Raw genomic sequence first — 21,281 nt, forward strand, 5'->3', positions numbered from 1 at the left:
GAAAGTAAAATAAGAATTGTATTGTTTCATGCAGTTCCCCTTTCTAATGCAATACTCTTTTCCTTCTATGTGACTAAAGCAAGTTTGTGAGTCAGAAGAAGGCTGTCTGACAACAAAATTAATTTGGACACTGTATCACTGAACTTTTTTCAAGGAACCCCCTAGTTTGAAAGTGATGTATGGGATTTAAGCTAAAGCCTTTGGTATGATGCACTAGACAGATTTGCCCTCCTTGGAAAACACTGATATATAGTTCAGTGTTTTTGTTTATTGATTGCAACTTGCTGCCCTCCAGATGTGTGAGATGACACCACCAAATATGTATCCTGTGCCACATTGTCTGAGGATGATAGTAGTTAAGGCATCTGGAGAACATGTTTGACAAGACTGGAATAGCACCAACAGCTATTCCATACATACACCCTATATTTCAAGTACTGCAACTTACCCGTGGAGACTATGGCCACCATCTTGTTCAACTCCAGTGTAGTGTGACACTCCACTGGGAATGTTCCATTTGCTCTCCATCATGTGACTAAAGATTACGTAAACTCCTGTTGAGATGATTGAATCCTTTGGTGGTCTGTGTGTCTTATGGAGGCATACCAAATGTTGATCCACTTACACAACTTACCATTTCTTAGCAGAGAACTGGAAGAGTCTTCTACCCTGTAGGAATAAGTACAGTGGTGCCTCGCTTAACGAGCGCACCGTATAACGATGAAATCGCATAGTGATGCATTTTTTGGGATCGCTAATGCGATCGCTTACCGATGGCCCCAATGGGCGAAAATCGCATTGCGAAGACCGGTAAGCGTTTCGCTTACCGATCTCCGCATTGCGACGCCCGACAATCAGCTGTTCGGCGGTTCTAAAATGGCCACCGCAACCATTTTCGCGCCCTGCCCTCGCTTACCGAGGGTGCGAAAATGGCATCGCAATGAGGAAACATCGCATAACGGTGAGTAAAGAAGCCATTGGAACGCATTAAACTAAGTTTAATGTGTTCCAATGGCTTTTCCGTCCTGTTTAGCGATGTTTCGTCATAGCGAAGGTTAATCCGGAACGGATTAACCTCGCTATGCGGGGCACCACTGTAACTGCTTAATGTCAGTCGGCACTTTTCTTTCTCTGCAACATCCCATAACCCTACAAACATATTAGGGTCTTGAACCATGTGGTACAAATAATATATAACTTCAGAATACTTCAGCCTGTAAGGTTTTGTTTGAAGAGAAAGAGAATGGAGATCTTTGTCATAAATGTAATGAAGAAACATGTAAGTATTAATATTGCACACTTTGTAATGGAAGAGTTGTATCTACATGAAGTGACATTTTGAAGCATTATGAAGTCTGCAACATATGGACTGTCTTTAATGTTATAAGAGGCAAAATCTTTGACAAACAGTTCTGTAATTTATTCGCGAAGGCTTTCGCAGCTGGGATCTAATGGTTGTTGTGGGTTTTTTGGGTTCTTTGGTCGTGTTCTGAAGGTTGTTCTTCCTAACGTTTCGCCAGTCTCTGTGGTTGGCATCTTCAGAGGACAGGAGTAGCACGCTACTCCTGTCCTCTGAAGATGCTGGCCACAGAGACTGGTGAAACGTTAGGAAGAACAACCTTCAGAACACGGCCAAAGAGCCCGAAAAACCCACAACAACCAGTTCTGTAATTTGTCAGGTAAAAACAAATAATAATAATAAAGAAGACAAAAACGTGACACTTTAAAGATTAACTGATATATTTTATAATGTGAGCTTTTGTAGAGACGTGGCACTGTGGGTTAAACCACAGAAGCATGCGAGAAGATAAATAGGTACCACCACGGTGGGAAGGTAAGGTATTCCGTGTCTAGTCGAACTGGCCACGTGACCACGGAGGTTATCTACGGGCACACGCTGTCTCCACGGCCTGAAAACGGGGATGAGCACCACCCCCTAGAGTCGGACACAACTGGACTAATTGTCAAGGGGAACCTTTACCTTCTTTTGTAGACAAGCCCCCTTTTCAGACTGAGTACCCCACAAAAGCTCACATTAAAAAAAAATAACGGTCTTCTTGATTTTTAAAAAAATTGGCTTGTTTTTGCCTGGCATGCTAGCACGGACTAACATGGTTACCTTCTTTTAAAACTGCAGTTCTTTAATTGTTTCTATGTAGAGTCAAAACATGGATTGGATTATTCCTAGAAGTAATGGTGGCCAGCAATTTAAGGCGGTTTCAAAAGGTGATTATGCAAACTCTTGTACCTCAGTATTGATTAGTCATAGTGGCTATTATGTTCCCTCCAGGATCTCTATTCTGTAATTGTGTGCTTGTCTATGGTTTTAGTTCTGTAAAATTTTTATAATGTACCCAATGTTTAGCGTATTGCTTGCTTTGAATCTCAGCATGGAATTTTAGTAGCTGGCAGTTTTTGCCTTCACTTACCAACATTAGAAATAGAAAAATTGCCTGCTGAGGTGTCCTGATAATGAAGTTACTGCACAATAGAAATATCAAGAGCAGCTTCCTAGATAGAATTAAGGCCTGGCATAACTGTGAAATGTGCTTATGTTCCTTTAGGCTAGAAGTCATGATTTTCCCCCCGATGTAGTAATTATACATTTCAAGTCCATATCAAATGAGGATTTTTGTAATAGCTGAAACCTAAATATATACAACAGGAAACGCATTAAAAAAGACAGCAAAGTAAATCCCAAAGCACGAATATTTTGGACTATGTTCAGGGACAGTAAATCAAGCATAAGCATTTTGTTTGGACATCTCTCTTAGGGAATATGTGGATCATGACATGTTGACTGGCTCTTGTTGAAATACAGCCTCATTACATCTGGAAAGCCATATGCCCCCTTACCCATGTTAAAAACCAAGTGCAAATCTTAATGTGCCCTCTAGAGTTATGATAGGACATGGTGGCAGTGTCAAAGAAAGGGTTGTAAAGTCCTGGGGTGGGGGGTGAGGAGAAGGGTGGGGGCCTGTGTTCCTTCAAGGGACAAATGCTCTGTTTTTCCAGAATTGGAGGATTGGGTAATGACATCACATGGATGCAAACAAACTGATAGAGGTAGCTAATAATCCAGAGAACAAAATCAGAATTCAGGAGGACCTTAATAGATTGGAGAATTAGGCTAAAACAAACAAAATAGGTTTTTGAGTGTTCTTGCTAATAATTTCTAGATGGTTTGGTCACTGGATTGTTTTTGCTCTAGTAATAGCAAGCAAGTTGTACATTAAAGATGTTAGGGCTTTCATTTTCATGGGCAAGGGTGAGCTTCGGAGTCAGCTTCATGTAATAATCTTGCTATATCTAATGGAACTGTCATTAGTTGTGGGAACTAAATGGATGGCTAGATGAGATACTTAAGGGGACTTGATAAAACAAGTTACCCAAACCTTAGCATTTACTTTGTAAGCAGGAAGGTTACATGTACGTAAATGTTATATCCAAAAAAGTGAGAGAACGGAAATCCTTTTTTGTAATTATTATGTTAAGCAAAAGATGGGTACAGCATGTTCAACAACCGTAATCCCAATGTGCCTGAATTGATTTATATCTGCATTCTGCCCTGAATGTACATAGTACAGCAAACAAGTACATTAAACAAAAGGCTTATGTTTAAGAATGTAGTAAAACTGCAACCACCAAAGATTACATTATTTTTCTTTAAAAGGTGTTTTCTTAAAAATATTAATTAATTTGCCTGCCTTCTTCCCTTATAGAAGGGGTTCCTAACCCCTGGTCTGCGGCCCACTGCTGGTCCGTGGCCTTGGCAGGACTGGGCTGCAGAGACAGATCACCCAGCCGTCCGCACGCCTTCCCCCCATGCATGCCCACCTCCACCCTTAAAATACTTTTCCTCATCACTCATTCAGTGTGTTTGCTGACTGAAGGGCAGCTTGGAAGGGCCCATCATAGCCTCTCTTGGAAGAATGTTCCAGAAGCCGAGAGCAGCCGCCAAGCACGCTCCATGTTCTGCCTTCCTCAAACATGTCTGTGAGGATGGTGGTAGCACAGGAGTCTCTCTCTCTCTCTCTCTGTGTGTGTCTATGTATTAAATGAGTACTGTGTCAGATGTGCCACCCAGATTGAATGATTGAATGAGACGCATGTGTGGTATCCGGTGGTGGCAGAGATGGATGCTGTTGTCTAACAAGAGAGGTTGCCTCTATGCTGAGAGTTGTAGATGTACCATATTTTTCACTCCATAAGACGCACTCCCCCCCAAATAATGGGGGAGAAAGTATATGCGTCCTATGGAGCGAATACAGTAAAAAAGGGTTCAATCACCACCACCCAGAAGCCTCCCACTGCCATGCTGGGAGGCCTCTGAACTGGCACCAGAGACTGCTTGCTATTTGGACCTCACCATTCTGCACTGCTGGCTTTCCAGGATCTGCTTCCTGGAGCCCACCTGGAAAACCAGCAAGGCCAACAGGCCTATGGCAGCAGGCAGTGAAAACAGTCAAGGGCCAAAGGGGAAACAGTGATTCTAGAAAGACCAGGGGAAACCACAAACACAGTACGCCACTTAGGCAGTTGATTTTTCCCATATTTGGGGAAATCACAGGGGTCAGCACATCCAAAGTGCAATAGATGAGCCTCACCCTGGGAAAACCACTTTGATGATCATGGTATCTCCCCTGCCAGGTATGAGTTGGAATGGCCCCTGCAACTCCTGCCCCTTTCTGTGCCCTGTCCCCCAAAGGCATGATGACCCCCCCGGCTGCACCTCCTGATCACAACAGGGCTGCACAGCCCCAGTCCCGAAAGAGGCCAGTGTTTTGGGGTGCCCCACGGGATCACCATCAGGGGCTAGATGTTCCTCCCACAATCCTCCACTGCACAGATATTAGCATACCTAATATGCCGTGAAGGCAGGGAAAGCAGGGAAATTCAAACTTTCAGTTAGTGAAGAGGCTGCTTGTCTGCTTCCTTGCTAGTCCAAGCAGTTAGAGAGCTGGGAGAGAGACCTGGGACTGCCTGGTATTGTCGTTTTAAAATGTAAAATTTAGTTTAAAAGCTGTTTGTTTGGGGTTAGTGCTTGGGTGAAAAGGTGCTCCATTTGAGTTGAAACCTGCTTGTGTAGAAACGTGCATACCAGTACAGTGGGGTCTCGACTTATGAACTTAATCCGTATTGGAAGGCAGTTCTCAGGTCGAAAAGTTCTTAAGTCAAATCTGCATTTCCCATAGGAATGCATTGAAAACCATTTAATCCGTATCTGCTCTTTTCATCCATAGAAACTAATGGGAAGCTGCTATTCCGCCTTCTGCCACTAGAGGGGGATTTTTTCTTTTTTCCTTTTAACCTAAGATGACTTAGCTTTAAAAAAAGGAAAAAAAACAGTTCGTAACTCGAATCTAAGTTCGTAAGTCGAGTCAATATATTCCTATGAGAGTGGTTCGTAAGTCAAAACGTTCGTATGTCGAGCCGTTCGTAAGTCGAGACCCCACTGTACTTGCTTTAAAAGCTCCCTGGGAAGCTGTTCAAACCAGCGTTGATTAGCTGTTAGGTGGGGAGAGGGGAGGGGAAAGGAGCAGGAGCGGAGAAGAGCACAAAATTGCTGCCTGCTGGCTTTTAGCTGTTTGGGGCTCTTTTTTGGCTGTTCTGGGGTCTACCAAGGCACTGTGAAGAGCCAGGCTCAGTCTACAATACCTGGTAAGTGACTTTCTTTTAAGTTTTTTAAAGTTTCTGACCTCCCCCCCCCATAAAAATGCATTAATTCATTTTCAATGTATTTCTATGGGAAATTTGGATTCAACTTGCAAATTTTTCAACTATCTAATAGAGAATGTATTTCCAAAGGGTGTTGCAGCAAGGAAACGTACTGTGCCTTGTAACTTCTAACTGGATTACAGTACCTGCTTCCTGATTTCAGCTACTATAGTTTGTATTCAGTTTTTTTGGCTCATCAAGAAAATTGTTCATGGCTTTGTGTGGCCTAACCTGTTGTGTCTTGCATGCTATAAACATTCAATTATGTCAGAAAATGGAGATTTGGTCTTATGCTGAGCATGTGGTACTGCTGGTGAATGGGATCAGGTTAAGCTTTGTGTTGCTGTTCTCTTGCATAACCTAAAGTAAATAAGGAAAACCAGCTGTTAAATAGTTTAATTCCACTATTTATCCTCCACACAACTAAAAGGGACCTCTCAATGCAGTGCCAAATCAGACAAACCATTTCTAACTTAATATAGGCTTGAGCTGTAGCTGGGCAGAGTTGCACAACAATCTCATCTGTCATTGAGACATTTCTATAAGCATGGGGAGGAGGTGGATGAAAGGAAATGTAAAATATAGGTAGAGTGGTATAGGTCTTATCACTGGCTGATAATGTTCTATATGTACTTGAATTAAATTTATGGTACACAAATTTATGGTACATAAACTAGAGTACACAAAGCTTTAAGTCTCTCCATTTGTTAATGACAGTGGTAATGGTTTTTAATGCCACTGTTGACTGCTGTTCACTTTACATCGTTCAAATGTTATTCTGTTATAGTTTATTAAATATTTTATTACACTATTTGGTTCGCAATATATTTTCCGTTTTCCTCCTCTAAAAATTATGTGCGTCTTAAGGTCAGGTGCATCTTATGGAGCAAAAAATACAGTACTTAATAATAACTCGGATCCTTTTCACTCTGAGTGGAAGGAGTGTCGTGCTTATGAAGGAGCCATTGGGAAGACCTCTCCTACCTGTTCTGTGAGTGCAATTGTCAGAATTGTGACATGTTTGCATTCAAGTGATCCAGAGCTTTTGCCACATCAAACCCCTAAAGAGAATATGATGAGAGGTTTATGAGGCCTTGTGAGTTGTATATTGTTTTCTGTTGTCTGTACTGAAGAGGTCTGTTTGTGCTGTGTTTTTCTTAGACTACAGAAGATTTTACAAAGCCAGTCTGAGAAGAGACTCTTGTAGGGTTGGAGGGGGGGGGAAGTCTCTGTGCTGAGATGGTGGGAGTGGATGAGAACAGTTTGCACAGAGACTTGCCTGATGCTTTGAGCCACTTTTAAAACTGAGAATTCAATTTCTCTCTAGTTCCGCAGGACTCGAAACGTTTAGCATAATGTTTGCGTCCCATGTCTTTCCCCCAACTCCGTAATCTTTTTCTTATTTACCCTGATGAGGAATTCTTGGGAATTCAAAAACTTGCATATGTTCTGCATTGATAGCTGATTCTGATAAAAGTATTGTCCGCCTTTAGGTTCTTTTTTTTACATAGACTTGGTTAGGAATGGCTCTGGAATGGTTCATCTGTATTCTTCCCAAGTAGGAAGCAGGTTGTTAGGAAATCTAAATTTGGCAAGCAAGGTTACTGCTTGGGGCTGGGATACTGAACTGGAGGACATGTCTAATGCAGCCGGTCACTTGAATGCAAAACAGTACTGAACGGCTCTCCTAAAGCTTCCTCTCTTGGATTACTGCCCTTATTTCATTCCTCTTGCCTCTCCCACAACACTTCTCCGTGCACCCCCCCCAGCCAGTCTGCTGCTACAGAAGACTGCTCCATTACCAGTGTCCAGGGGGTTATGTTTCACCTCCAAATTTATGGAATCCTAATCTCTGTTTGCTTAACAATCCTTCCGAGAGATCCATTTTTTATTTAGGTGAAAGGCGGCAGCGGAACCTCACTTTTCTGGTCCAAAATTCATGGCCTCTGTTTCTGGAGTTGACGTCGGTGCGTGCGTGTTTGAAATCAATGTTTTTTTTTTTCCTTTCAAGGTTTATTTTTAACTAGCTTGAATTAACAGGCTAAGAGCAGATCCTGCCTTCTCTCAGCAAAATGGCAGCCAGCAAAGAGAACTTAACATCCTTTCTAAAAGTTTCTTGGCGGAAGTTCAAGTGTCTGTGCAGCATGTTGCCTCCTGTTAGAAAGGAGTAGGGACTCAAGCTGTACTTTTATAAAGCATTTCCTTTTATCCTTTGTTCCTCCTGGAACTAAGGCAAGAAATGCTTAGCTCCCACCCATGCTGTTTTTGGTAAAGGTAAAAGTAAAGGCTCCCCTTGACAATTGTTGTCCAGTCGTGTTCGACTCTAGGGGGCGGTGCTCATCCCCGTTTCCAAGCCACAGAGCCAGCGTTTTGTCCAAAGACAATCTTCCATGGTCACATGGCCAGTGCGACTTAGACACAGAACGCTGTTACCTTCCCACCGAGGTGGTCCCTATTGATCTACTCGCATTTGCATGCTTTCGAACCGCTAGGTTGGCGGGAGCTGGGACAAGCGACGGGCGCTCACTCCGTCGCGTGGATTCGATCTTATGACTGCTTGGTCTTCTGACCCTGCAGCACAGGCTTCTGCGGTTTAGCCCGCAGCGCCACCACGTCCCTGCTGTTTTTGGGATATCATTGAAACAAGCAGTTGTGATTAATAAGGGACTTTGCTTTTATCACCTGTCCATTGGAAATAGGTTTGGCGTTGCAGGCACGTTGATGGTGACCATTTCTTATTTTTGCTGCTGCACATTCTCTGGAGGAACTCTGCACTGCTAGTCATACGCCAGCTACATAAAGGCTGCTGTTAGTTGCCTACCTTCTGGCCGGTGTTGCAGTTGTGTGTCCAGTGTTTCGGCAAATAACGCACTGGAGAAAACACAGACCCCAAACAAGGAGGGGTTGACAATCCAGTGTTGTGCGAGCAGACTTTGGCTTGTGGGTTGGAACTTGCCCTCCCCACAATGCCTCAGTTTCCCCTTAGGAGCAAGAGGCCGAGGGAAAAGGGAGCAAGGGTGCCACTTGTGTAGTTGACTGATGCTGTTCTGTCGGCTGGAGGTATTAACTGGATGCAATCTGTGGTTGTAACAAGACAGTGGTTGGCAAAAAGAAATCTTTCTAAATGGAAAGAAAAGAAGACCACCCTCTACAAAGTGTGACTTTGTTCACTGAATTCACTCATTTTGGTTGTGGGACTTGCATGTTTCATGCGTAGCATTTCTGATACACATATACTCTGTTTCCCCAAAAATAAGACAGGGTCTTATATTAATTTTTGCTCCCAAAAATGCATTAGGACTTATTTACAGTTTTTTTTTTGTTTTTTTCATGTACAATCTACGTTTATTCGAATACAGTCACATCATCATCTTTTGGTTGCTGCACAGTGCTGGAGAGTGGGGTTTCACTTAACGGCTTATTTTAGGGTAGGGCTTATATTATGAGCATCCTGAAAAATCATACTAGGGCTTATTTTCAGGTAAGATCTTATTTTTGGGGAAACAGGCTAGTACCTAGAGTGCTATAGTGGTTAGAGTGACAGACTAGGATTCAGGAGGCTTGGGTTTGAATCCCTGCTCGGTCATGGAGACTTGTCTGTCTTGGGTTGGCATTTATAAAACCTGCTCCCTACCTTGAAACCCTTGTTAGGGTCACTGTTAAATTAAATGCTACTTACAGACACAGATATGTAATATATAAGCTTTGTGGATTATGTGTAACAACTATTAAAAATGACACGTTTTACTGTTCATAAAATAAAAACTTATTCTCTGCTTTCTTTTGCAAAGGATCTGCATTTGAGGCCCATATCCACTGGGGTTGTAGTGGCATTTCTGACTAAATGTGCATTCGTGTTGCATAATGAATCAGTGCTCTGGAATCCAGTGCCTACCTGTAGTGTAGGCTGCTCCCCCCCCCCCCCCCCGGTAGAAGTGGTTGTTACTTTCCATCAAGTTGCCTCTGACTGTTGGTGACCTTATGAATGCGATATCTCCAAAATGTCTTGTCCTCAACAGCTCTGCTCAGGTCTTGTAACCTCCAGCCTATGGCTTCCTTTAGCAGGCTCGTCCAACCTTGGCCCTCCAGATGTTCTTAGACTACAGCTCCCAGAAGCCTTCACCACCACCTCTGCTGGCCAGGATTTCTGGGAGTTGAAGTCCAAGAACATCTGGAGGGCCAAGGTTGGACACCACTGCTTTAGAGAGTCTGTCTGTCGTATATTTGGTCCTCCTCTTTTCCTGGTGCCTTCAACCTTTCCCAGTATTATTGCCTTTTCCAAGAACCCTGCCTTCTTATTATAGGACAGCCTTAGTTTTATCCTTTTTGCCTCCAAAGATAGTTCAGGCTTGATTTGGTCTAGGATCGCTTGTTCGTCTTTCTGGCTGTCCATGGGATCTGCAACGAAATTAAGAACTTTTGAGAATTTCCCCTAGGAATGGAGTGCGGGCTTGCCACACCTTCTGACTGTGTTTTTCGTAGTATCTGACTTGATGTTGCTATGGAGTTTTCAGTCTGGTAATAGTAACAGTTTGTTTAATATAATGGATAAAGGTTTGTTATTGCTGATAGTCGTTTTCTGTCAACGGAAATAGTTCTGAACTTGGTGCGTTGCACTGCTTCATAAAAAAATATTTCAGTTATCCTCTCTCTAGCTGCATGAAAACCATTTCAAGTAGTTGTTTTTAATCCACTGCCCATCCTTGCTAAACATTTTGTCAGAGTGTCTGTGTTAAACTGGTGGTGTAACACTTCAAAGCTTGCAACATATTAAATGTTTCAGAACTTTGAAGTGCAACACTGAACCATATCTAGGGCAGATAGAATTCCTGCCTGTTCTTTCTGTATGCTCATTCTACCCTACTTAAACGTCCTTGATCAATTTGGGGTCAGCTGAGCTGTTCATTCAACCTTGCCTTTAAGGTATCTTGTAATGAAGAAGACAGACCTACCAAAGTCAGCATGTAGTCAGGAAAACAAAACAAAACACATGCAGCAGTGTTTAAGCAGTTCCCTACCTTTGCAGGCATGCCCACTGTGTGACTGTTTGCACACTGGTTGTGAAACGGGTTGTGTGACAGCCACCCTAGCAGGGAGAGAATCTCTTAGGGTTGAGAACGGTTGCACATGCGGGCTTCCCCCCAACTGGGTTCTGCCTATAGTCATCAAATTACTTCACTGATGGGAGAAAGGTTTTGGAGCACACTGTTTTTCTATTCAGTTATTCAGCCCTTTGTGTTCTCAGAAAGTTGGGAGAAGTCGGCAGCCATTTTTGTACTTCAGGACTATTTCCTTCTGGGATATGACCAGCAGAGCATTTCAGTTTAAGCAACAAAATACAGTACTGTACTACAGTTTTCTGGAGTTCAGATGTCTTCCTTTTCGAATGGTCATTGAATTCTTAAATACATTTTTTGGGAGTTGTGGTCTCTTGGGGTGGGGGGAGACCAATAGCTAATTTCTTCCTGGTTTAGTATTATAGCAGAGAGGGTGGATGACAATTGCTTGATATCCAGCCAGACCATGAGTCTGTGTAGTGTGCATTGCATACCTACTGACAGATAGAAGCTGTCCAGGGTTCCAGTGTTGCCTGGAGATTCCAGGGACTGAACCTGGGGAATATTTACATGCAAAACGTGTGCTCGGTCCATTGGCTGCCGTCCTTTTTTCTGCATGAAGTGGCTGAGAGAATTCTGCTCTTGTTTGTTTTTTTCTGAGTGCAGGGGGGAAGTGAGTTTTATAGCCCAGTGTGTTCCAGGTGTGTGGGGACAGGAGGTATTTGTGGCTTTCTTGCCCTTGCACTCTTCAAAACCAAAAAAAGCACTAAAATGCCTGCTGTGGTTTCTTTTGGTCAGACCAGCTGTGTCCTTCTGTTAAAATAGTGACGTGGGTGGAAGCATTTCCATGTGAAAGTGAGTCTGATTTCTTCGCAGTATATTGTCTTGATACCTTTCCTGTCTTCCCTCCCTTCCTCTGGTTTGACACAACATTGTCCTCTATAAATTTGTGATGGGTAGCATCTAACTATCACAGTGGCAATTTGTTTTATCTTGCCTCATTCTACAGGTGGTTTATCTGGAGAGCCAAAGCTTAGAGAAGATAATGTTGTTTTTAGCTACAATTCTTAGACCAGTGGTCCCCAATTTTGGGTCCCCAGATGTTCTTGGACTACAACTCCCAGCACCGTTAGTGGTGAAAGCTTCTGTGTGTTTTAATCCAAGAACGTCTGGGGACCCAAGGTTGGGAACCACTGTCTTAGTCAGTGCAGCTAGGGGAATTTTGTTGACTCAGAGATTCTGGAAGTTGTGTCCAAAAAAGGGACACCCCCTGAGCTATGCGTATAGTGCCCATAGGTGTAGGGTGTTTGTATGGCTTTTCAAATTGAGGTGATATATTTTGGGGGGGAAGGAGAGTAGAAGGAGGATGTAATGCCTTATGTTGCTACTCACTCTATTTGGATGAGTCTCTTCTTCATCCAGATCACACCATCAAATTTTGTGTAGGATTTCTAGTATAACTGAGTTAGCCATCAAGAGGAGCTGGGTTCTATGCCAGTGCTTTCCAAACATGGATCTCTAAATGTTCTTGAACTACAGCTCCCAGAAGCTGTAACCAGCACAGCTAATGATCAGGACTTTGGGGAGTTGCAGTCCTAGAACACCTGGGATCCCATATTTGGAAAGCACTGGTCTGTAAAATTCAAAGCTGATAAAGTTAATATTTTAGACACTGGACATGTGGCAGATCTTGTTGGCTGCCATAGTTTTGGGAGTGTGTGCGAATTCCTGTACTACAGTTTATCCTCATATCACTGGTAAAGAAACATTTTCCAGTGCACTTACATTTTTATGTTTAATCTCACCCAGATGTACATGCTCAGATCCATGGTACTGTTTTTGGGCAATAAGATCCCCACTACAGGTAAATTATTGGACAATTTCTTTTCTGTTGTTTTCTGTTGTTGGGGAGAACAACAGAAAACAAGCCGGTCACCTGGCTTTGTTTTGCAACAGATCTCTCCTGAGAATTCAGCCATGTGTTCTAGAATCCCCATAATACATGCTGATCACATGAACCACATGAATGTTGCTTGGAAAAAAACCTCAAAGCTCTAGCCTTGTAAATGTGTGCATGCCCTTTCTGGCTTATAAACAGTTATGTAAGTTCTTTATTCTTTAGGGGAGGCTTTTTCATTCCTGTTCACATAGAAATTAGTCTTTCACTTTGTCTAAGAAGTAATTATTATATGGACTTGGGAAGGTACTGATGTGCGTTTTCAGGTGACAGTTGACATTGAAGCAGTTGGTGATGTAGTTCTCAGGTCATGTAGTTGGGGCGGATAGCTACTGTACTATTCCAGAACTCTGAATCTTTTCTTTTCTTTTTCCTTAGGTTTACGATGATAAATGGACTTATGATTATTCAAGTACTAGTGATGGTGTTTCTTCCTTCGCCCAGCATGGAAGGTAAGTACTTGTGGAAAAGCACAGTTGTGTTGGAAAACCGAGTGGTTAATAGATGCAGAAGGACTGGCTGACTCCTCATTCTCATGACTGGGAGAAACTTTTCAAGTTCTTATAAAGGTTCTACAGTAAATGTATTCCTGTGCCTGGTCTGGGGCACCAAGAAGTTTGTGGGATGAAATGATGAAACAGCTAGCAAGGAAACCAGAAGCAAGGATGGGGAGCTTTTGGTGCTTCAGGGGCTGCATACAGACTCTTCTAAACCTTGGAAAACCAACCCTTCACTTACATTTTTATACTTAACCTCGCTTTGTGTAGTATAGAGGGAGGATGGGAGCTTTTTCAGAATGACAATGAGCTCCCTAAGGGGGCTTTTTCAAAATGAAGAGCGTCTAGATGTCACCCTCTGCTTATGAAAAAAGATCTGCCTTTGAACCTAAGAGGAATCCTGTCCGTGTTCATGTAATATTTACATAACTTTTCCATGGCTGATTGCAGCAGATTGACAAAGCACTCGGGCACGTCTCAGTTGCATAGTCAGGTGTCTATAACCAGGTACAGTGGGATCTCGACTTACGAACTTAATCCGTATTGAAAGGCAGTTCTCAGGTCGAAAAGTTCTTAAGTCAAATCTGCATTTCCCATTGGAATGCATTGAAAACCATTTAATCCGTATCTGCTCTTTTCGTCCATAGAAACTAATGGGAAGCTGCTATTCCGCCTTCTGCCACTAGAGGGGGATATTTTTTCTTTTTTCCTTTTAACCTAAGATGACTTAGCTTTTAAAAAAATGGGGAAAAAAGAGTTCGTAACTTGAATCTAAGTTCGTAAGTCGAGTCCATATATTCGTATGAGAGTGGTTCGTAAGTCGAAACGTTCATATGTCGAGCCATTCGTAAGTCGAGACCCCACTGTATGTGACTGAGACAGATCCTGGCACTTTGTCAGTTAGCCACGATTAGCTTACGCAGACCTTATGTGAGCACCGACAAGAGTCTGGCCAATAGTTCGGAACCTTTTTTCAGTTGTAGACTCCCCCTGAGAAGCTGAAGAAAGCCTTAGGAGCCCATGTCCAGAAAAGAATGCCAATACACAAATATACTGCAGCCTATGCGTCACACTTTGCCCACCCCTGAACTAAACCAACATTCCTCTTTCACATTGTTTTTTCTGTATTTCTAGTGGCTTTCCAAAGTGGGTGTGGATGCGTGGAGGGAGGCACTTTCTTTCCTGTGCGTGTGTAGTGGAAGGGCCTGCAGATAAGTTGAACTAGACCCTTTCCAAAGATCAGTCAGTGCATGCAGCCTGTGAAGGATTCTTTGGGAGTGCCTGGTGTTTATGAGATACCTTGTTCGTGTGGTTCAACATATATCGGACAGATGGGAAGAAGCATTGACATTTTGATACATGCAACATCAGTGTTATCTTAGATTGGGCCAAGAAGAAAATTTTGCATTAGCAAAACATGGATGGGAAACGATACTCACTTTAATGAAACAAAAAAGCTGTTTCAATCACACTCTTGGAATTTGAGATTGATGAGAGGCTTTAGAGATACAGGTGAGAAGTAATGTGGTGAACCATGAGGAAGGCCAAAGACTTAGTGACTCATGACTTCCTTTAATTGATCTCTTGAGGACAGCAGTAAGTTGATTGATTAAGCAGTTAGTCCACCTGGAATGTTTTGTGACTTAATCACATTGAATGCATATTACTATATGCAGTTGTAGTTAGTATGCTGTTTGTATCCTGAAGGCGGCAGGATGTGATTTCCTGTTGAAAGCTTGCTCTTTTATTGTTTTATTTAAGTATTGACTTGGAAGCTAAACCCATTAGGTTTTTTGGTCAATTCAGTCTGTTTGACTGGGGTTGGTCAACTACAATTTCCATAATCCATAGCCAAAATGGCTGAAGGTTGGGGATTATAGAATTTTATATTCTAAAACATTGAGAGGATGCCAGCTTCTGTACTTGTGATACAGAGGTATCAGGAAAAAGAGAAGGCAGAAGGACCTCTTCGGTTCTGTTCACTCCCTGCCATCAGCCAAGGGAAGGCATGTCCTTTAGTTGCCCACTTCTTCTGATAGGTTTGTTTGAGGGAACTTTGTCCGTTTATGAAGAGCGACTGTGTAGCTGAGAAGACAGGAGAAATGTGCTATGAAAAACATGTTTCTGAAATAATCTGACTGGCATATCTCAACTGAATTCACTAAATCTTTGCGCTCTTGTTCCAGTTTAACATTTGATTACAGATTTCTTCTGATTCATGTTATGCTGTTTTGTTGCCATTTTACCTAACATGAAATAGTAACTCTCCAAGTTGATTATTCATATGGGAGTGTTTTCGATGGACTGGTATCAAATCCAAAGACTGGGTGAGGGTGGTGGTGGAGGAATGGAGATGAGCTTGAAATGTCTCTAGTGATTACAAACTGTTGGCAAGGCAACTTGAATAAGTTAATAATGTCTCACCCAATTTGGAATAGTAATTATATATGCTGGGGTATTTATTTTTGAGTGGAGTATGTCCCTGCTTGGCTCCAATGCTGTATTTATTACATAGGTTTTTCGGTTCTCTTTTTCAAAAATCTGCTTTTCCTGGCTTCCATATATGCAGTTAAAATATAACAGTACTAATCCATATGTACTAATTGGACAAGAGGTCTTAACTGCACTTAGCAACGTAGCATGCATATGCTGTCGTGGTTCCTTGTTCTAATTAATATGCGGAGATGGAGGTTCATTTACTGTTTCAGGTTCTGAGAAAGCAAGGAACTCTGAAATTCAATTGTGAGAGAGATGTGGTGTAGCAAATGCTTGGGTTTCAGTGTTTGCGGTAACTAGTTACAAGAAACTACACTAGTTATTTTTTGTGCACTGAGTAATACAATGAGTAATCACAGAATTAGTTTTTAGGTAGAATGGGTGACATTAAAATTGTGTAGCAAGTAATACTTAAAGTCAAAAGTAACTTTTAAAGGCACTTTAAGGTACTATTAGGATTTTTATGCTGTTCTCTTATCATTGGTTTTGTCCTTTATATTTTTACAACTACTTCCAAGGTGCAATATCAGATTATCTCTCCCCCCCCCCCATTTTGATTGTAATGACAACAGAGTGGCCAAAATCCTGATCTGTTTTTACTCAGGCATAGCACAATTGGAATAGATCTTGTCAGTGAATTATCACAACTTAAGATGTTACTGTAGCATTTTTCTCTCAAAAATACTGAGATTTATACTGTTATTACACTAATTAATAGGAGTTACCACTAATGTGCAACATTTAATGAATAACATGAGTTCCTTTTCACATGAAATGAGCTCTGATTCGGCTTTATATAACCGCTTCTACCTATCTTTCTTAGTCTTTTCTGCTTCTTTCATGTAAGGAAGGTACAGCAATGATTCCTCCCTCCATTTCCCCCCACATTATGTTGCAAATGGGAAGAATCCTGCTTTGAAATGTGATTACTGGAGTTCCAACCCCACCCCACGCTCACCACACTCCAATTTCTCATGTTTCTCCACTTGAGATTAGAAGAAGTTGCATTCCAGAAGAGAGGCTGCATTTTGGGAATCAAAGCTATAGAAAGGGGTGTGTCTAGATGAACAGAGAGGTGTGCCGTCTGTGCTTTACGGCTTATGGTCATGGCCACACCCTGAAAATGGCCTGTAATACTGGTTCTTATTCCATTTGTAGCAATCGTGTGTCAAAAATGCTCCATTATATGTTTTCTTTATTATAATTTTTTAAACTTGGAAATGAAAGTGCTTTTTAAAAAAAAAATCAAGATGATTTCAAAAAAATGTATATAGGTAATACTGCTTTGAGTGTGGCAAAAGAGGTTAAAAATGTAAGGATAAGTAAAATAATCCTAGTTTCTTACTGCCCTGTAAAGCAGGGGGGAACTGAGTGTGTCCTGTCGGCTGCCTGCAGCCCTCAGCAACCTTGACGGATTGTGCTCCTGCACCTCAAGCTCTCTAATTTCACTATATTTGGGGTGAGCTGTTTTAGGTGGGGTTGGGGGGGGGAATCTATTTTCTAAAACAGAAGTCAGTTCTGGTTTCTTTTTAAAAGGCCTCTTAAAGATCTAGAACAGCTCGAGAGTGACTGATGTCATGGCAAACTTATTAGTGACTTAAAGATGCAAGAGGATCCCCCAATCAATCAATCAATCAATCAATCAATCAATCAATCAATCAATCAATCAATCAATCAATCAATCAATCAATCAATCAATCAATCAATCAATCCATTAGACTGTTGTAAGAGCAGGAGGGGGTGTGACTGAACATCTGGAGGTCTTCCACTCTGCTTTTAAGTAGTGTGGGAAGCATAGGGCCTTCACAGGTTGTCGGTCTCCAGCGTCCATCTGTCCTAGCCAGTGCCATGAATGGGGAAGGGGAAAAGGAGTGGTTCTTCAGCAACATTTGGTGACTCACACATTCTTCATCGCCATATAAATACTGTTCTAGCATCGTGTGCTTTGTGATATGATGGGACCAAATTTAGACTTGGAAGTGGAGGGGATGGTAGTTCTAGTCTCTTGTGTGTTCCTGTGGTGATTTTCCTGAAACTCAAACATTTCGGGGGCAAGATGACGTCATCCAAGGTAAGTATTTTTTTCAAGCTGTATAAAGAGATCACCGACACAGAAAATTGCTTTCTCGGCTCTGGAGCTGGAAGGAAAACATGTCTCCCCAAAACTGAGGCAGTGAGCACTGGATTTGTGGTTAAGATGGAAAGTTTATATTAGTAAGGTCTAGTGCCCCTCCATGTTTTGTGTTTTCTTTCCAAACACACAGCTTTGGTGAGGTGGAGTGAGTGTTGTCTCTTTATTTTCCCTCCCTGCTCCTCTTTCAGTTAGTGATAAGGTGCCTAATTTGAGTGAGGGCTTACTCTATCCAGAAGCAAACATAAGTGAAAGTCACTGATAAGCTAGAAATGTCTAGTAGAACTCTAGTCTTCCTGCTATCTTTATGGATTCTTGAGGTTTCCAAAGTCAGGCGTTACTTGACCTCAGTGAGAGGCACATTTTTCTGAATTAAAAAAAAATCTTGGCCCTTAAGGTCTTGTTAATATAGGGGGTCAAGAGGCAACTTCTGAAGAAACTTCAGAAAAAAATATTTTGAGGAGTGAAGCCGGGAAGGGGGAGGCATTATTAGGGTAGTACATGGTCTAAAACTATCCTGTAATGTCAACCTGAGGAAGGGAATTCTCATTATCTTTCAGAGTTTTGTTTTGATTTTAAGGTATTTGGCAGTCTGAATGGGCATGGAAAGCCAGTGTATTTTCTCCCTCCGTCTTTCTCCCTCTCTCCGTGTCTTCATTTATTCTAGGAACCAGCTTCTTACAGGGCCGGTATGCTGACCCATTAACCCAGACAACTGCTTTTCTTCAAAGCGAGCATAAACCAGTCTTCTCATAGTCCAGTTTCACCTAACAATGTGTGTGGAAATCATTTGTATCACAACATATTTCTACATCAGGGTTGGAGAACTGACTAACTGGAAATAAGTTTTAACTTTGCCTCCGAATCAAGAAGAGATCAAGGAAGAACTTGTTGTGCGAGTGATTTCAAACAAGGGAGCTCCCCCATGGTGCATTCTGTACGCTTGAGGGAACCTTCTGTGTATTGCCAAGCGCCCAAATAAATGGTTAGCTGACATGGGGTTAGTGGACCAATTCATTACAGCTTGTACTCTCTCTCTCCCCCCCCCCCCGCTTTGCACTGTGGTCTTTTCTCTTGGGGTATTAAGACCATAATATGGCTTTGTGTCCTCTTGTCTTGCTCTTCCACCAAATCTGGAATGGAGGACCAATCGGCAAAGTGCAACCTGTGGGCTGCATAGGGCTCTCAACAACTTTGCCATCCCCCAAAATATTTGCTCAGAAGATGGTCTTGTGCCTTCTAGAGGGTATGGTAAGCAGTTTGGCTGTGTTTTAGGGGGAAGCACTCCTAGGATCCACATCTCCCCTAATTTAAAGAAAAGACCATTAAAAGAGCATGTCAAAGAAAAATATTTTCGAGGCAGGAGCTGCAGAGGTGTGGCCCTCTACATAAGGTGTGTACAGTGGTGCCTCGCATTACGATGTTAATTTGTTCCAGCGAAATCACTGTAGAACGAAAACATCGTAAAGCGAAATTAAAAAGCCCATAGAAACGCATTAAAACCCGATTAATGCGTTCCTATGGGCTTTAAACTCACTGTCCAGTGAAGATCCTCCATAGGGCGGCCATTTTCGCTGCCCGTGCAGCGAGGAATCCGTCCCAGAAAAGAGCGGGGAACCTTTTTTTTTTACCCGACGATTTTGAAACTGCCGATCAGCTGGCCGAAAATCATCGTTTTGCGAGAATTGGTTCCCAAAGCAGGGAACCGATCATCGTAAAGCAAAATTCCCCGATAGGAAACATCATTTTGCAATCACAAAAACTTCATCGTAATACGACTTCGTTGTTAAACGGGGAGCTCGTCTTGCGAGGCACCACTGTACATGCATGTATGCAGCCCACAGATCTCTGGAAGTTGTTCACTTTTGACCTCATTATGTACAGCCTTCCATGTTGTCTCTCCAAGTTCCCTCTGTGGGAATCACTCCTGTGTTATGCATCTGTGGTGAACAGAGAGCAAGAGAGAGGGATTCGAACTGTACCATCCCTGGTTCTGTCTCTGCCCATCAATGGCTGCCACCTCCAATTAATTTTTCCCATTTGGCCACAGCTCTTGGTCTGTGTCATTCTATTAGTGTATCTTGGATAGCAGGGAACATGTAGAGAACAGCTTTCTGTGGCTTCCCCAAACCCATAATGTACCTTGTAAAATTTGGTCCTGCCCTTGTTTCTGGAATTCTGCAAAATTATTAAAAATGTTTTTGATATTGCTTAACATTTAATCAGCCAAGATGTTTAATAATTGTTGTTATTAGTATCCATGTTTATTTGCATATTTTGATTGCTTTTTTGAATTGCAGGGCACAAGGGCATGGGGCGACTATTACTCCAAACAAATGATAACCCATATCCTTTAATAATAGATTTGCAGTCTAAAGAACACTAATGGCACTGGTTCTCCCCAGACATGGGAAATTTTGTGGAAAGTAGCTAATATGTTGAGTTAATCATTAATAACCTTTTAAAAACACCTCCAATTAGATTATGTTTATGTTGAAGAGGGACATTTTAAGTAACTAAGTTAAGCTTAAATCGGCAGTTAGTTTTAAATTTACATTATATTATTATTATAACCCTTAGCCAGATGAACGTGTATGATTTATTCCATGGCTTTACTCCTTTTAGTCTTCACAGATTAATTGCCAAATCACACTCAGGGTTTAAAATAGGCATTTATGTGTTTGTTGCTTAATTAAGAATATGGGTGGATGTTCACTGTTTATTTGATATTTACATTTGCGGCTCATTTTCCCCATAGATCTCAAGGAGAGTGTAAATGGTCCTCCTCTTCCTCACTCCTTTGTCTTGATAACAGCCATAAGGGGAAAGTGAGGGCGAGAGAGTGGGATTGTTCAGAGTAGCGCAGCGAATTTCATAGCTCTGTGAGGACATGGACATCAGATGGTTTTGCAACTTTCTGAAGTTCTCTAGGTTCTATGGATAGGAAAATATACCTGCTTTGAGCATGTGGGTCTTCATGAAATAGAATGTGGAGATAGAGTTACTGAGCCTATTAACTTGGAAAGACCCTTGGGAAGAGCACCACCATAATGTTAATTAGGAGAGTGAATAAACTGAAACTTAATCCAGACAAGACAGAAGTACTCCTGGTCAGTCAAAAGGCAGATCAGAGAACAGGAAGGCAGCCTGTACTGGCTGGGGTTACACTCCCTCTGCAAAACTCAGGTGAACAGCTTGCAGGCGCTTCTGGATTAGTCTCTGGGTCTTGATGCCCAGGTTTTGGCGGTGGCCAGAAGTACATTTGCACAATTGAAACGAGTGCACCAGCTACACCCGTTCTTGCGCCTGATCTGGCCATGGTGACACATGCCTTAAGTCACATCCCAGCTGGATTGCTGTAATGCACTCTACGTGAGGCTGCCTACGGAAGGTGTCAGGAAACTTCAGTGGGTCCAAAATGCAGT

At 42.2% G+C, this 21,281-nt stretch overlaps 1 protein-coding gene and 1 non-coding gene across 4 annotated transcripts in view; one reads left to right on the plus strand and one right to left on the minus strand.

Moving 5' to 3' along the window:
• The window catches only part of ACVR1 (activin A receptor type 1), a 102,470-nt gene that overhangs the window by 39,669 nt on the left and 41,520 nt on the right, over positions 1-21,281 (plus strand). For 2 of the 3 annotated variants that reach the window (XM_072982877.2, XM_078376364.1), the window contains exon 2: positions 13,111-13,184. In XM_072982877.2, coding sequence (XP_072838978.1) covers positions 13,111-13,184 — 74 coding nt within the window. Of the gene's footprint in view, positions 1-9,921; positions 11,631-13,110; positions 13,185-21,281 lie in introns of those variants that run through there. The other variant, XM_072982886.2, reaches the window with a different exon arrangement.
• LOC140703368 (U1 spliceosomal RNA) lies at positions 4,503-4,658 on the minus strand. The gene has a single exon (XR_012082790.1). It is a non-coding gene; the product is annotated as a U1 spliceosomal RNA (small nuclear RNA).

This window comes from Pogona vitticeps, chromosome 1 (assembly GCF_051106095.1).
Source record: "Pogona vitticeps strain Pit_001003342236 chromosome 1, PviZW2.1, whole genome shotgun sequence".
NCBI lineage: Eukaryota > Metazoa > Chordata > Lepidosauria > Squamata > Agamidae > Pogona > Pogona vitticeps.